At 52.9% G+C, this 16,018-nt stretch overlaps 1 protein-coding gene across 1 annotated transcript; it reads left to right on the top strand.

The window, feature by feature from the left end:
- Positions 1-6,894: 6,894 nt before the first annotated feature.
- Positions 6,895-15,795, top strand: VRK3 (VRK serine/threonine kinase 3). The gene is made up of 12 exons (XM_061473883.1): positions 6,895-7,025; positions 7,121-7,476; positions 8,782-8,834; positions 10,995-11,061; positions 11,789-11,873; positions 12,333-12,435; positions 12,792-12,884; positions 13,067-13,199; positions 13,903-14,023; positions 14,326-14,384; positions 14,686-14,834; positions 15,526-15,795. The coding sequence occupies exons 1-11, from the start codon at positions 6,895-6,897 to the stop codon at positions 14,832-14,834; spliced, it is 1,350 nt and encodes a 449-aa protein (XP_061329867.1). The 3' UTR covers positions 15,526-15,795.
- The last annotated feature ends 223 nt before the right edge of the window (positions 15,796-16,018 follow it).

Raw genomic sequence — 16,018 nt, 5'->3', positions numbered from 1 at the left:
TCAGAGTTGGTTGTATCCTTTGTTTCACAAACTGCTTTAACCTGCCAGAAGCGAGATTGAGATGAGCTCTTAGGCAGAAGCTCTTCCCTGTGAGGGTGCTGAGGTGCTGGCACAGGGTGCCCAGAGGAGCTGTGGCTGCCCCATCCTTGGCAGTGTTCAAGGCCAGGTTGGATGGGGCTTGGAGCAGACTGCTCTAAGCGGAAGGTGTCCGGGCCCGCGGCAAGGGCTTGGAACTGGATGAGCTTTAAGGTCTCTTCCAACACAAACCATTGTCAAAGGAACAAGATCTGGAGCCCGATGGGGACTTCTCATGACACCTCACACACACCACCGCAGCAAAACAGGCACCCAGGCATGCTGCGAGTCCCGGTACACAACACCCAGGGGAGCTCCACTTCCCGGAGCTCCGTGCGCTCGGACCGCGCTTGCAATGGCTCAGAGCGGACACAGGAGCAGCCGGGAAGCGGCAGTGTAGGGCGGGGCTCACCGGCTCGCTCCCGGTCAGGAGCCGGCTGCGCCGGTGCCGCTCTGCTCGGCCCGCAGCCCCCGAGGCAGGTGTCCCGGTGGCGGTGGGACCCCCACCCGTGTGCCGGGGCGAGACAGACCCCTGGGAGCACCCCCGGCGGAGCGCGGCCGGGCGCGGCGCTGCCAGGAAGGGAAAGGGCACACGGCGGCCGCCTCCTGCTCCTACTGCTCCTCCTCCATCCCGCTGGGCTCTGCCGTCCCCCCGAAGACGCGAGCCGGCCCCGGGACGCCAGGGGGCCACCCCCGTGGCCGGAGCAGGTTCGGGGCTGGACCCGGAGCGGAGGCACTGCCCCGGCTCTGCAGCGGGCGGCGTCGAGCAAAGGGCCCCGGAGCTGCCGCAGCCCCAGGCGAGGCCTCTCCCGCCAACCGTCTGCTGCCGCCGTGCCGTGCCGTGCCGTGCCGTGCCGGACCGGGCCGGGTAGGGTCCCCCCGCTAGCGCTCCCCGCCCCTTCTGTCTGTCTGCGTCTGCCTACCGGTCACTCACCAGGCCGGGCCCAACGGCCCCGAATGCAGCTCCGTCTCGCGACCCCGCCCGCCCCGCGCACGCGCCGCCCGGGACCAGGGGCGGGGCCAGAAAGGGGGGAGGGGCGGGGCCAGAAAGGAGAGGGGAGGGGAGGGGCGGGGCGTGGGGAGTCGAGTGCGGGCGGCGGTGAGCGTGAGTTTCTGTCTGTGTGCACGTGTGTTTCACCGCGTGTGCGCGTGTCCATTTGTGTGCCTGCACATATCATCCAGTGTGTGTCCACACGTGTCCGTCACACTCTGGTGTGTGCGGTGTCACCCTGGGTGTGTATCACACTGTTTATGCACACGTGTGTGTGTCACCATGTGTATGTGTATTACTGCCTGCATTCCCATCGCCCTCTCCACGTGTGCACACGTGTGTATATATATCACTGTGTGCATTACTGTGCATGTGTATTGCTCTGCATGTGTGTGTGTGCACTGGTGCATGCGAGTGTGCAGGGCTTTACACACCTTATATGTGCACCCTGTCTGAGCCTGCAGCTGGCTGACAACTTGGCAAGCGAAGGGGCTGGAGGAGCAAAGCTGCTGGAACACTGAAGTGGGGTATATTTGCCTAGGACAGGTTACAACCAACTGCCATGGACAGGGACACCTTACACTAGACCAGGTTGCCCCAACCTGGCCTTGAACACTGCCAGGGATGGGGCAGCCACAGCTTCTCTGGGCAACCTGTGCCAGCGCCTCAGCACCCTCACAGGGAAGAGCTTCTGCCTAAGAGCTCATCTCAATCTCCCCTCTTGCAGGTTAAAGCCATTCCCCTTTGTCCTGTCCCTACAGGCCCTTGTCCAAAGCCCCTCTCCAGGTTTCCTGTAGCCCCTTTAGGCACTGGAGCTGCTCTAAGGTCTCCCCTTAAGGAGCCTTCTCCAGGCTGACCCAGCCCAGCTCTCTCAGCCTGGCTCCAGAGCAGAGCTACTCCGGCCCTCGCAGCATCTCAGTGGCCTCCTCTGGACTCACTCCAACAGCTCCACGTCCCTCTTGTTTTGTTGCCCCAGAGCTGGATGCAGGACTGCAAGGGGGGTCTCCCCAGAGTGCAGCAGATGGGGAGAATCCACCCATCAACCTGCTGCTCATGCCCTGGGGATGCAGCCCAGCACATGGGGGAGTGTGTTTCTGAGCTCAACTGCACATTGCTGGGTCATGGGGAGCTTCTCCTCACCCCCAAGTCCTTCTCCTCAGGGCTGCTGTCAATGGGAGAGAGGGAAGGAGAGACCCTGTTCACCACCATGGTTGACTTTGCTCCTGTCACTGGCAAAAGCTGAGGTTTGGCTTCAGAGGGTGACTTACGGAGTCCTGTAACAGTCACACACTGGGTCTGTCCCAATTGGCTGTGCTCTGCTTGGAGGGAGCTGCTGTTATTCTGGATGGGGTGGATGCAGCAGTGCCTCCACTTGCTGGGCTGCATGTGGGTCCCATCTCCCACAGGCTGTATTGTGAGATGCACAGACCCAGCACCCATCTGCAGAGCTGCAGCCAGGAGCTGCGTCCCTGTGCTCCCCTGGCTCGTTCAACATTGAAGTCCATCTGCCAGGGACAAGGAGCAGCCACCAGCCCACAACAGAGCTGTCGTGCTCACACTCATCTATTTAGCAGCACCACAGCAGAGCTCATTACAGAGCTTAGAGGCATGAAGGAGTCAGCCCAGATCAGCAGAGCTGCACATGCCCCTGAGATTGTGAGTAATGGGGTGTGGGGATGGCATGTGCCTTTCCACCAAGTGTTGTCTGGCTCTGGACTTGTCACTTTTTCGTCTTTGCCTGTCACCAGCATGCTGCTGCAGCTGTGAGGTGATGAAGGTCTCATTCTGCATCTGTGTACCAGCACTCATCATGGGGCCCTGTCTTGGATGATGCCTGCAGCCAGTGGCACAGTCACAGGTGACTGGGCCTTGGGAAGATCTGGAACAGTTGGTGCCCATGGTGTCACACCAGAGCCTCATCTCAGCCCAGGCTGAGCCACCATCCACACCCCTGCTCACACCCAGGTTTGATCCTCCCCAGTTGCAGCCGCCTCAGTTCTCCTTGTGACCTTCCCTGTTGCCTCATGCAGTTCCTCTCTATGCCTGCCTCCGAAGGAAGCTCAGCAATTAGATCACAACAAAAGTCAAAAGTATTTACAGTCTCCTCATGGCTGGGAACAGAGGATGGGAGATGTTGCAACGAGGTGCAGTTGCATGGCAGTGGCTCAGCTGGCACTTGGAAGGGGAGTGTGCAGAGGACGTGGTGGAGGATGGAGCAGGGACACTAGGGATGATGTCAGAAAAGGGCAGCAGGGTATGAGGCTGCAAGGCAGGGGGCTCACTGGGGCTCTCTGTGAGATCTCCTGCCACTCTCTCATCAGGGTCTGAAAGGAGGAATCACCCCTGTGCTGGCAGGGCAAACCTGCCACCTCCACTCCTGTGACCTGTGTGTGGCTTTTGTCCCTGAGATCACTGCCTGTACTCCAGCACCTTCCCTGGTGTCACCCCTACATCTCTCTGGGGTTGTTCTCAGAGAGCAGCCACTGGAGCCACCCTAGCAACAGCAGCAGAGGGACAGACAGAACCTGCAGTTGGAGGCCTCTCCTGGGACTGTAGCACCCCTGTAAGCAGCATCACTTCAGGATCAAAGAGTTGTGTAAATGCAAAGGAAGAGCCTCAATTCATTAAGATATTTACGGTCTGGCAGCTTTGGGCACTCCGTCAAGCTCATAGATCTCTGCCAGCATGTAAATCTGCTAAGTTTTGCTGCTGGCAGCTGGGAAGCGTGGGATGAGATAAGGGAGGCATAACTGACACCAAGGAAATCCCTGAGGGAGGAGATAAGGATCTATTGCCGGCTGCCTGCATATTCCCCACTGCCAGGACAGCATGGAACATCCTCAGAACACAGTCCACGGGGAGACAGATCTTGTCCTAAAAGTTTAGCCATTTCCCTCTTCCCAGACCAAGGGAGAGTTAAAAGCTCACCTAAGCCACTGCATTAGAGGGAGCTGGATCCAGGACAGGCAGTGCTGCTGGCTCAGTGAGGGTGGGCAGATTACTGGCTATGTGGGCTGGATTTCAGCTTAGAAAAGAACTAGAGAAAATTCTCTGGTAGAAGGAACATCTCCAGAAAAGGTGAGCCCTGGCAAAAGGAAACAGAGCCCTTACATGAAAACCATCATAGGAGGGGGTTTAAATTGAGGACAGTGGGTGAGATGAGTGAGCAGTGGGGCAGGGAATCATCCAGAGGTAAACTTGTAACTGTTCCTTCAATGAAGGAAGGAGAACAGTCAGAAAAAAAAGACATTAAAAAAGTGGGCTGCCAGGACAAGAAAAAAATGCTGTGTGATGGCTGTGGGAGAGGAAAACAGCCTGCTTTAGATGGGGATAAGGCATTGGGAAGCCCCGGGGTCCAGAGATGGGGACAGCCCAGGGATGAGAGTCAATAAGAAGCGGGTGGAGGGCTGGTGTGTGAGCAGGGGGAGGGAAGGCATCAGCTCGACTGAGTAAAGGGGATATGTGCATCAGGAAACTGCATGAATCTGCAGGGAGTGGGCCATGCAACAAAGAGGATGAACAAAGAGGATGAACAGAGGACAGCATTAGGGTTTGCTGTAAACCACCCAGAGAGGATGGGGACAATCCCCCCAAAGTGCTGTCTCCTCCCTTAGCATTTTGGCTGTGAGAGCACAAAACCGCTGCTGGGGCAGAGGGAAAGCATCACAGCAAAACCATCCCAAACAGCTGCACCTGGAGCTCCCAGTTAGAGATCCACAAGCAGAGGCATCCCCTGAGCCATAAACTGGTGTAGACAGGGGTGAAAAACCTCTGCAGGCCAGAAGGAACTATATAAAACAAACTGGTTGGAAGAAGTGAAAATCGAATACAGAGGAAGATACTTGCAAAGAACAAGGGGGTACGGTGAAGCCAGTGTGGACGCGAGGCTCTAAGCAGAGAGATCCTGATGCAGTACCCCGGGGAACCTGTAGGAGAGTGTTTTAACAGCAGAGCGAGGTACCCAAAACACAGATAAACAGTAAAATTCAGATGATTGACTCCCAAATTCTTAAAAAACTGGCACTTGCCGTTTCAAACCAGGAAAACATCACGATACACAAACACCCTCACACGGATGAAAATGCATTTTGAGTGTAATTTACTTACCCCAAAAATAAACAACAGCATATTTTGAAACCCCAACAGAAGCAGGAAGTGTGCTGGAGACCTCCGCGGCTGGTGGGGCCTTGCCTGACACAGGTTAGGACAGGACGGATGAAGCAGATTCCTGACTTCCCTGCTCCCAGAGGGAGCTGGCAAATGCCAGGCTCATTTTAAGAGGTCTAGGAAACACTGGGAACTTAAACCTGGCTTTGGTACCAGGCAAATGTGTTGAAAGAGGGAAGAAAAAATGGCATGAGAACATGGAAACATACAATCCTGGACTTTTTTTGGGTTAGAAGGGACCTTAAAGCTCAATCACTTCCAACCCCCTGCCACTGGAGGGACACCTTCCACTAGACCAGGTTGCTCCAAGCCCTGTCCAACCTGGCCTTGAGCACTGCCAGGGATGGGGCAGCCACAGCTTTGATATAAGGAAAGCAAGCGCCTGGAAAACATAGGGTTAAAATACTTTTAACTTAACTTAGGTCTAAGATAGAGAACAATGTTTGTGTTGTAAGCGTGTGGTGTGATAACAGAATTTAGTAGTCTTACTAATGAGTGAATTATTTCTTTCCATCCTTCTAATGAGTGAATTATTTCTTACCATCCTTCTAATTATCAGTTAGTTTGGAGACAGTGACTCCCAAACATCTGCTATCTTAGGATACTCCTTGTCTGCCCATCCTGTTCTGCTTGCAATAAATTTTGTACAAAGGTCACATTGTTCTAAATCTTTGCCAGCTATCAAAAGCTTGCAGATACAGTTGGTTTCAGCTAATTTGTGATTGCTAGGGCATCCAACTGTGCCAAAGGTGAAAAGTGCACCCTGAGGAAGACTGCTTCATCTTGAAGACCCCTGCCCATGACCATCGGAGGGCAATGTGCAAGCACCAAAAGGGAGGAGACTTATGATAATGAGTATCTAAACTAATTGTAATATCCCTGTTGGACTCTCCAGAACCTAATGAATATTCATGTTTGTGTGTAATAAATATCTGCTTGTTTAACCCTCAGGGTACAAGTTAGGAGGAGCGATCCCCCTTGCACCCGGCACCATAATAAGCATACCTGCTTTATAACTGAGTTGTAGAGTCTGATTCTGTGCTTCAGCTTCTCTGGGCACCCTCTGCCAGTGCCCCAGCACCCTCACATGGAAGAACTTCTGCCTAAGAGCTCATCTCAATCTCCCTTCTGTCAGGATAAAGCCATTCCCCCTTATCCTGTCCCTTGTACAAAGTCATGGTCCCCACTGTGCACACCTCAGCTGCCCTTCTGTCCCTCTCCATGGGATCCAGGAGCCTTCCCCAAGCAACCCTGGGTCTCACCCACCAGAAGGCCAAGGTCAAATCCACCGACACTTGCTGTATGGCAATACCTTAGCATCCGCTTGAGGTTTATAGGTGCACAATGCACAGAAGGGATAGTTTACACACACAAACGCTGAACACCGAGTGACTCCTCCTAGCCCTACACCACTGACCAGCACCCATCAGCTTCTGAGAACCAGTTTGGTGCTCCCAAGGTTGTTTTTCAGGGCGTAGCTGAAGCGATGAACAATCTGTCAGACCCCAGGCGGAAGCCCCTGCCTGAGGAGGCCCCGCTGCCAACCCCCGGGCCCTGCTCCCTCAGCTCACTGAACCCCATCGACCCCAGCCGCTCACACCCTCGGGCAGCGCCCTTGGGCGGGCTCGGGCGCAGGCGCGGCAGCTGCCACATAGCGGCGCATGCGCGGCAGCGCGGGTTGGGCGGCAGTCGGTGGGGTTATGTCGGGCCGCGGGCGTCGGGGCCGTGGCCGTGGCCGGCCGAGGCCGCAGTCGGGGCAGCCGCAGAGCGAGGCGGCTGGCGGCTCTGTGAGGTGGTGGTGGCGGCGGCGGCGGCGGGGGGAGTCGGGGACAGGGTGGTCCTCCGGGGCGGGCGCGCGCGCTGACGGTTGTCTCCGGTGTCCCGCAGGGTGAGCCGGTTCTGCCCGCAGTGCGGGTTCGGCGTGGAGCCCACGTTCCGCTTCTGCCCGGCCTGTGGTGGGAGGCTGCACGCGCCGCTGCAGCAGCAGCAGCAGCAGCAGGAGGAGGAGGAGAAGGAGCCGGCATCGCCCCCGCCGCCGCCGCAGCCGTCCACGAGTCCCGCGGGCTCCCCGGGGACGGCATCAGCACGGTCCCCGGCCTGGCCCGGCTCCCGCTCGCCCCACAAGCTGCGGCGCGGCCCGGCGGAGCCCCTGCCAGTGAATGTAGTCCTGACGGACCAGGGCGGCCGGCGGTGGAAGCTAGTCCGGCTCCTGGAGCGGGGCGGCTGCGGGCTGGTGTACGAAGGTGCTGTGGGCCCGGGGTGGGCGGGGGGCTGGTTCCTGGCTGTCCGCAGCAACTCGCGGCTGCTGCCTTGCTTCACCTTTCTGGTTTTTAGGCTCAAACCTGAACTGCTGCCAGCACTGGTGTATGATGTAGGCAGAGGCCAAAGGGAGGTGGGGGGGTGGCTTTAACCTGCAAGATGGGAGACTGAGATGAGCTCTTAGGCAGAAGTTCTTCCCTGTGAGGGTGCTGAGGCGCTGGCACAGGTTGCCCAGAGAAGCTGTGGCTGCCCCATCCCTGGCAGTGTTCAAGGCCGGGCTGGATGGGGCTTGGAGCAACCTGGTCTAGTGGAAGGTGTCCCTCCTGTGGCAGAGGGTTGGAACTGGATGGACTTCAGGGTCCCTTCCAACCCAAACCTGCCTGGGATTCTATGAATATTGACCAAATGCCAGTTCTGGATTCTTGGCCTGTTTTGGCTGCCAAAAGCCAGCTAAATCATATGGACTGCTTCTCAGCTGCTTAGTGACCGCTGATCTTTTTTTTTTCCAGTCTGCTTGTAAACTTCTAAAGGAAAGGTTTCAATCTTATTCTTTGTTGGAAACTGCTCTTGGAGGGATTTTCTCCATTAGTAAGTTTTGCCTGACACTTGGCTTTATTTTTTTTTTCATTACTTATGCTTGTTGCATAACAAAGTCTGGGCATCCACTTACGGCTTTATAAAGATGTGAGGCTGGAAAAAGAGAAAATATTGTTGCTGTTACAGTGGTTTTATAGAAACAGCTTTTAGGTGATGCAGTAGGTAACCTCTGTATAGAACCTGGTCTAAGAGCAGGAGCAGAGGAGGTATCCCAAGGGCACGTAGTGAGTGCCAAGTCCTTTTGGTGGAGGAAGGCCACATATTAGTCTTAACAGATTAGCAGAGCAGAAGAGACTTTGGCGTCTCTTGCAGATCTTTGACAAACCGTGAACTGAGCTGGAGGGAATACTCAACAAACGAATCTGGAGGTGCCTTTGAGGTTCTACTAATTATTTGTTCTTTACATGCCATCTTCAAAGCACCCCTCTACTGTAGCCATGCTGAGATGCTTCTGTGGCTTAAGCAGAACTGCACTTGCAGCATGTCAGGGTGCTGTGCTTCTGGAGCAAGGTAAGGATTATCTTGTAGTGATCTGGGAAGACCTTGTCACAGAGGATGCTCCTGCAAAGACCAAGTGAAAGAAGCAGAGGATAAGTAGAAGCAGCTGCACAGGCTGTGTTTAATGGTGCAGCTGATGCTGCACTGCCTCTTTCCTGTGCTCTTGTAACCACATCTGTTCCATCCTTCCACAGCGCAGTCAGCATCTGGAGCCTGTCCTCAAAAGCAAAGATACTCCCTCAAACTTGTGAGTTTTGATCCATCTGGGTAAGGAATAGTGAAGTGCATAGTGTGTTGTGTCCAGGGCCTGGCATATCTGCCCTGCAGGGCTGAGAGGAATGTCCCAGGAACTCAGAGAAGGTGAACACAGAGGCCCCACCTTGCTCAGGAGATGGATGTAACTTCCTGAGAGTGTCATGCTTGGATTTCAGTAGAATTTGGCTCTTCCACTAAAGGTGTGAAGAAAATAGATATGAGGATTAAACCCCCCACAAGCCCTAATTAGAGAAGGTTTGCCTCTTTGATCTGCCAGGCTCAGTAACCTCCAAAACTGGATCTGGTGATGTAAGGTGGAGCTCTCAATTCACTAATGTCAGATCTACTTTTTTCCTCTGTGGCAAGTGTGTATGTGCCCTGCTGAAGTCTGGGGAAATGGGGAGGTTAGAATTGGTTGGCTGTGCTGAAGTAGTGTGATGCACCAGCACTGAGAGGCTCTGTAAGGCCAGAGCATGTTTTCAAATCAAACAGTAATTCTAATTGGAGTTCTGAGCCAGCTTTCCAGGCACTTGCCAATAACCTGGGCTCTCCAGAAATGTGCTGTTTCCAGTAATGGCTGCTCTGCAGTGGAATCCAATTGATTGATATTCAGTAACTCACAAACCAGAGCAGAGAGGCTATTTTCTTGTCTGCCGTGGCACCTGGGGTTGCTTGTCTGTGGGAGGACGAGTGCTGACAGCTCTGGGGGGACCTGGTGAAAAGTCACCGTCCCTTTTGAGACATTTAGCAGCTGAAGAAAGAATAGTGCTAATGAGAAAAGACAGCCAAGTGCCACAAAACAAGAAACAGTGGGTGTGAAGCTTTACAGAAGGAAACTTGCGTACACAAAACTCCCAACGACCCTGTTTTGCACCTTTGGCATCTTTCGGTGTTTTGCTTGGTAGCCTTCTGCTGGCCCAGCCCAGCTCTTGCCTGGTGAGGAATGTACAGTCTGATAATGCACACAAGAGCAGTTGGCCTCCTGGCTTTGGTGGCTCAGATCTGCTCACCAGGCAAGGTGCTGAATAAAATACCCTCTGGAACATGGGTGTTTGTGTTGTCTGGGGCCTGCTGATCATCCAGCTACCTCAGCTGGTTGTGGGTAGGGCATTTGGGGTCAAACCAGCTAGCATATGAAACTGCTGCTTCCTCCCCTGTGTGATGGCATCTGTCTTAAGTTAGTTTGCAGTGTGCTGGATATACATACATGTGTGCATAGGCAAACACATACACATCCTTCCAGTGCCTAAAGGGGCTGCAAGAAACCTGGAGAGAGGCTTTGGACAAGGGCCTGTAGGGACAGGACAAGGGGGAATGGCTTTAACCTGACAGAGGGGAGACTGAGATGAGCTCTTAGGCAGAAGCTCTTCCCTGTGAGGGTGCTGAGGTGCTGGCACAGGGTGCCCAGAGAAGCTGTGGCTGCCCCATCCCTGGCAGTGTTCAAGGCCAGGCTGGACGGGGCTTGAAGCGACCTGGTCTAGTGGAAGGTGTCCCTCCAGTGGCAGGGGTTTGGAACTGGATGAGCTTTAAGGTTCCTTCCAACCCAGGCCAGTCTGGGATTCTTTGATACTGACTGTAAACTATACGCATTTCAGTTCACTCAGTAACAGCAGTAGTGAAAGTGCAGTACTTCTTGCTGATTTAAAAAGCTGGATGTAAGATGTCAGCACGCAGCCCAGCTTTAGAGCTACGGACTTTCTCCCTTTCTGGCAACTAGAATAAAATGTTACAGCTCTCTGAGACTTGCTTGTTTACAGAATAACCTCATCTGTGCTGTGGGTAACAAGGTCACCTCTGCGCCTTTTTTTGAGCTTTGGGGCTGGAGCTCTCTCTATGTTGTTGACATGGTTCTAACCCACAAGCAGTTGTAAATGGTAATGCCTGAAATGTCCAATGTCAGATGGCTGCTCCCTTGTTCTGTGCTGATCTCAGAGCGTTTCTGGTGGTTGGGTGCAGCATTAGTGACCCAAAAGACCTGAGCTTTGTTGTTGCTCTGGTATTTCTTTCTTTGTGGGGTTTTGTTGCTCTCTTTAAAATGAGTAGTGAAGGTCCTGTAGCGATCTTGCCCAAGATCTTGTGATGTGTAGTGATCTTGCCCCCTCATATAGCAGGGGGGTGTGGCTGTAGTAACGCTCCTTCCTCTTCCCTGTAGGATGTAAAAGGTGGAAGGATCTACAATGAACAGAATTTCTTCCAGCGAGCTGCGAAGGCAGCCACAGGTTGGTGCTTCTTGGAGGGGCGGGGAGGAGGCTGCTTGTAGGAAACTTCCACCCCTTTCTCATCAGTCATGCAGGTCTCACCAATGGCGAGGCTGGAAGGAACTAATTCACTGGGTTGTGTCAGAGAGCTGAGAAGTTGAGTCCTGGGAGCCTGCTCTCCCAGGAGCCCCTGTGTACCTGGATACTGCAGTATTCGCATTTTGAAGCTCTCTTCCCCTGTCTTGATGTCGCTGTAGCTGTTCAGCCCTGCAGCCTGACCTGCTTGGTTCCTTCTTTCTTCTGTGCCCCTTCCATGGGCATTTCTGTCACCTCCTGTCTGGTATTTACTGCATTGACCCAGAAACCTGAGCCACAAAACATGGGCTGGGGTGATGGAGGAGTTCACATCAAACCCACACTTCTGGGAGGACTATAAAAATCTTCTCTAGCCGTCTCTCCTGTCTTTCTTATTTTTCCTTGCTCTATAGCAACTACACACCTTAGTCTGCTCTGGTATTCCTGCATCCTGTCTGTCCCACTCTTGCTCTGCAGCACTGTGCATTGACACACAGATACCCCAACACATAAGGCTGACATTTCTGGGACAGAATCACTGTGAGATTGGATCCAGCTGTAGCTGCCCAGGGCAGAGCACCCATCGGAGAAAGGGCATCCCAGACTGAGCTCCTTCCTGCTGGATCTGCTGGGCAGCATCTGCTGCACTCTATCCTCCTTTCTCCCATTCTAGTGGAGAAGTGGAGGAAGGGGCACTCTGTGCCATTGCTGGGAATTCCCAATTGCGTTGGCTTTGGACTGCATGCAGAGAGCTACAGGTGAGTTGACTCTGTGAAGGGCACAGCTGATTCACAACTGCCACCACCTTGCACTTTCCCTCTTCTTGCTGTCTGCTATTCCTCTTCTCATTGTCTCCTGGGCTCCCAACCCTATGCACTGCTCCTATCTCATTGATTAACAAATGGTTTGCCCCATTATCCCATTCCCTTCAGTCCTTGTGTTGCTGGTGAAGTCATTGCTTTTGCTGCTTCCTACTTCTTTCCCCTTATTCCTGCCTTTTAAGTTTAACCCGAAGGGGAAGCTCAGGCTTTATATCTGCAACACTTGATCAGCTTCTCTCCCCTTTTCAAGAAGTCTTCTGTTACCAGAAGTTTTGGAAATGTTTGCCCAGACCCATTGAAGCTGAAGGGGGCTCTACTCAGGGGGGATGGCTTGGCAAGTGGCTATGGCAGGGTTTCCAGATTGGATGCTGTGTGCTACACCCTTGTCTTTTGTAGGTTTTTGGTGTTCTCTGACTTAGGGCGAACTCTTCAGTCTGTCCTGAATGATGGCTTGCACCTACTGAGGGAGAAGGCAGCTTTTCAGATTGTAGTCCGGCTGGTATGTAGAGAACCACTACTTCCTAAGAGACTTTTCCAGAAAGTACCTATAACTTTCTTCTGGATCTCTCAAAGGTGCTGTAAAGCTGACTTGGGGGGTTGGTTGAGGTCTCTCAGTAGTATCTCTTGAGCTAGTAGTAAACTTGAGTAGCATCTTTTGGACGATATGTCACCTTGAAGGAATTTGGGATAAGGAGAGAGACCTGACAGTTGAACATTAGAGGCTGAGAGACATGGACCTTTGTTTGCCTCTCTACACAGCTGCAAGAAGCTGGGGAGGCTCCAGCTCAGTGACAGGCAAGGTGCTGAGGGAGTCTGTGTAGCTCTGATATGCTCATCTCTTCTGTTTGCTCCTAGCTTGACTGCCTGGAGTACATCCATGAGAATGAGTATGTGCATGGGGACATCACAGCTGAGAACATCTATTTGAACCCAGCAGACCACATGCAGGTAGGGAACGATGCTGTGCAGGTGGGCTTGAGAAATAGGATAGAGCAACACCCAGGTTTTCCTGGGGCTGGGCAGTGCAGCGCAGCCTGTGCAGTGCACAGGCAGGTGCTGTGGTGCAGGGTTGTGGGACTGTGAGCAGAATTCACACCATGCACACACTCGGACTTCTTGATGTCTTCTAGGTGACCCTCGCAGGCTATTGCTTTGCCTTCCGTTATTGCCCAGGAGGTAAGCATGTGGCTTGGCGCGAGGGCAGCAGGACCCCTCATGAGGGCACGATAGAGTTCATCAGTGTGGACAGCCACAAGGGTGCAGGTGAGTTGGTTTCTCTCCTGAGCTCAGCTCTAGAGCTGTTGCTGTGGCAGTGATGGCTGGAGCTGGGGCTCCCTGCTGGCATTTCTGTTACTCCTGCTTTCCAGGCATTCACATGCACCTGGAACCAAGCTCCTGTTTAGGCTGTTTACTGTTGCCTCTCTCTGGGCTGCTGCATTGGGACTTGGCAGGTCACTCAGTGACTGCAGCAAGAGGTGCTCCATCTGGAGCCTTGGCTACTGCAGGCATGCAAGGAATAGAAAACAGGGCAGCTTTGTGCTGGCTTAGCAGGGATCTGATTCAATCCAGGTTGGATCCCTGCCCAAAAGAGATTAGCAGCAGGCTCTGCTCTGACCTTGAAGCAGTGAGAGCTGGGAAGATATTTAAATTAGCCAGTTCCTCTCCTGGCTGGGATGTGACTGTTCTCTCCCAGTGTGCAGACTGGGAAAATCTTCCACCGGAGGCTGAGAGGTGACTGTGAGTTAGCAGCATTCCAGAAGTATTGATAGCCCAGAGCACATCTTAACAAAGCTCTTGCATTTCTTCTGCTCTTTAGTCTTGTGCCACTTCAGGAGACTGCCTGTCCTACAGAGGGGGCATGTCAAATATGGACTTCCAGGGTTGTGCAGAAAATGCTGATGTCCTTTGGGGGAGAGGCACTAGCCTGGGTCTCCCAAACTCTGTTGTGAATCTTTCTTCCCATCAGGACCATCTCGCCGAAGTGACTTGGAATCTCTGGGCTACTGTCTTCTGAAATGGATCTGTGGCTTCTTGCCTTGGTCTGATGAGCTGGACAAAGTAGAAACTGTGATGGAAAAGAAGGAAAAGTAGGAGAAATCATCTCACCCACCCTTGCTACTTTCTTGCTCAGCAGAAAGCAGGGAGGGAAGTTTTGTGTTTGAAGAGAAATCACTTGGGCACAGGACGCTTATAGGGCTGTGGGTAACTCCCACTGTAGAAGCTGAGCCTGGCCAAAGGGTGTTTGATGGATCCTGTTTTCTGCTCCATTCAGAATGTGGCCATCTAAATTCAGCCTTGTTTCTTTTCTGTCCCTATTGCCCAAGACAGGCTGCTTAGGCACCTGCTCCATTGCTCCTAATCTGACAGCTCTCTACACTGATCATTCCAGGTACAGAGAGGATGTGAAATGCCTTCTCCAGCTGTGCTACAGGCAGAGATCCATTCCAGGTACAGGCTTGCTCTCTCTGGCAGTGTGACTTGGGGAAGGAGGATTGAGGGTACCTGAAGTTAGAGCCTTCTCTGTGCTGGGGTGCTCATCCACAGTGGCTGCCACTGGCAGTGGTGACCAATGACTGCACGGACTGATGAGCTCCTGTGGACAAATCCCTTGTTTTTACAGCAAAACAAGGAGGACTGCTACCTATTGTCTCTATCCATGAGCCTTGCTGGAGAGGCACATATGGGCAGCTCTGTAGAGACAGCTGGGGCTACTGTGCTGCTCCATGAAGTGATGCTGTTGGCCTTGCAGATGCCCTACAGAGCTACCTGCAGCAAGTAATGGCGCTGGAGTATGAGGCAAAGCCTGACTATGAGGCCCTGCGGCAGCTCTTTAAGAAGCCACTGGAAAAGATGAAAGCTTCAGCTTATGACTCGGTGGATATCAAAATGGTGCCCTGAGTAAGTGCCATGGTTTGGATGGCAGCAGCATGGAGCACTTGTCCCCCTGCACTGCTGTGAGCACAGCAGCAGCTTGGTGCTGCTGCCCTGCTCCATGTGCCCCAGGGTGCCTGGGGAGGTGAGCATGGAGCAGGCTGCAAGATCTCTTTCCTGACGTGTGGAGGGAGTGCTGGCCCTTCACCATTTCCAGTAAAGAGCCTATCCCAGTGCTAAAAGTCAGGCTTTGCCTGTGTCACAGCATGTTTCCTCCATTTCTGTCTAGAAATACTTGTCCTTGGAGGAATCCAGGCAGGGTTAACAAAGCAGGGTTGAACAATCTGCAGGGGTGCGGAGGTGGTAACAAAATGCAGATTGATGCACTCTGGTCCTTTTAAAATTCCTGTCTTTAAAGAACCAAGGCTCTGAGCTGTAGCTTTTGCTTTTCCTTTTCAGAAAGCTGCTTTAGCTCTGGTTTTACTGCCTCAGGCCTGTGGCATTAAGTGATGGCTCTAGACACAGGTGCTCTGTTCTGTCCAGGAGGCACCTCCAAGACTGAGGCTTTGACAGAGATGGGCCTTGTTTTAGCCTCAGCAAGGCCACTAGATTAAGCACCAAACCCCAACACACAGAGCTAGCTCCTCATCACCTCTATTACTCTTCTGGGAAGGAATTGAACTGCTGAATGTTCATATTTTATTCCTTTTTTTTTCAGATCAAGAGAAATTGCACAGCAAAAGTGTTGAAAGCTTTCTGCAGCGTGAGGCCTTTCTTACAGCTATTTAACTTTTACCCACGTATTTTAGAACAGTTTTAATGTGAGCCAATGCTAAATTTTGAGCTGCTGTTGTAAGAAGTTAATGTGAAGATGCCCCTGTGTGGTAGGTTGTTGTAAGAACTGTGATGTAGCCACGAGAAGGGCAAAGTGTGGCACAGAAAACTAAATCAGGGACCTCTTTTTTAACTAGTGACAGTACATAGTTTTGTAATAAACTTTGTGGCCAAGCACTCAGAGCTGCTCTGTGTTGGTTGTGTGGTATAGTCAAGGCTTTTCTGGAGCTGCTGTAGCTGTGAGGGTGGTTGCAGCAGGGTGTTCTCCCAGCTGCTCATGATATTTAATGCAAGATATTAATTCCAAGAACTAGACTCTGACCTCAACTCCCCCCATCCCATGTTCTCACAGGCCCAGGGCAGTGTGACACAACTCA

Source organism: Pezoporus flaviventris, unplaced genomic scaffold, assembly GCF_033815535.1.
Source record: "Pezoporus flaviventris isolate CSIRO_AGI_PZ_B2104156 unplaced genomic scaffold, CSIRO_AGI_Pfla_v1 ptg000078l, whole genome shotgun sequence".
In the NCBI taxonomy this organism is placed as follows: Eukaryota; Metazoa; Chordata; class Aves; order Psittaciformes; family Psittacidae; genus Pezoporus; species Pezoporus flaviventris.
Note: the sequence above shows the minus strand (reverse complement) of the source record. Positions and strands in the feature narration are given on the sequence as shown.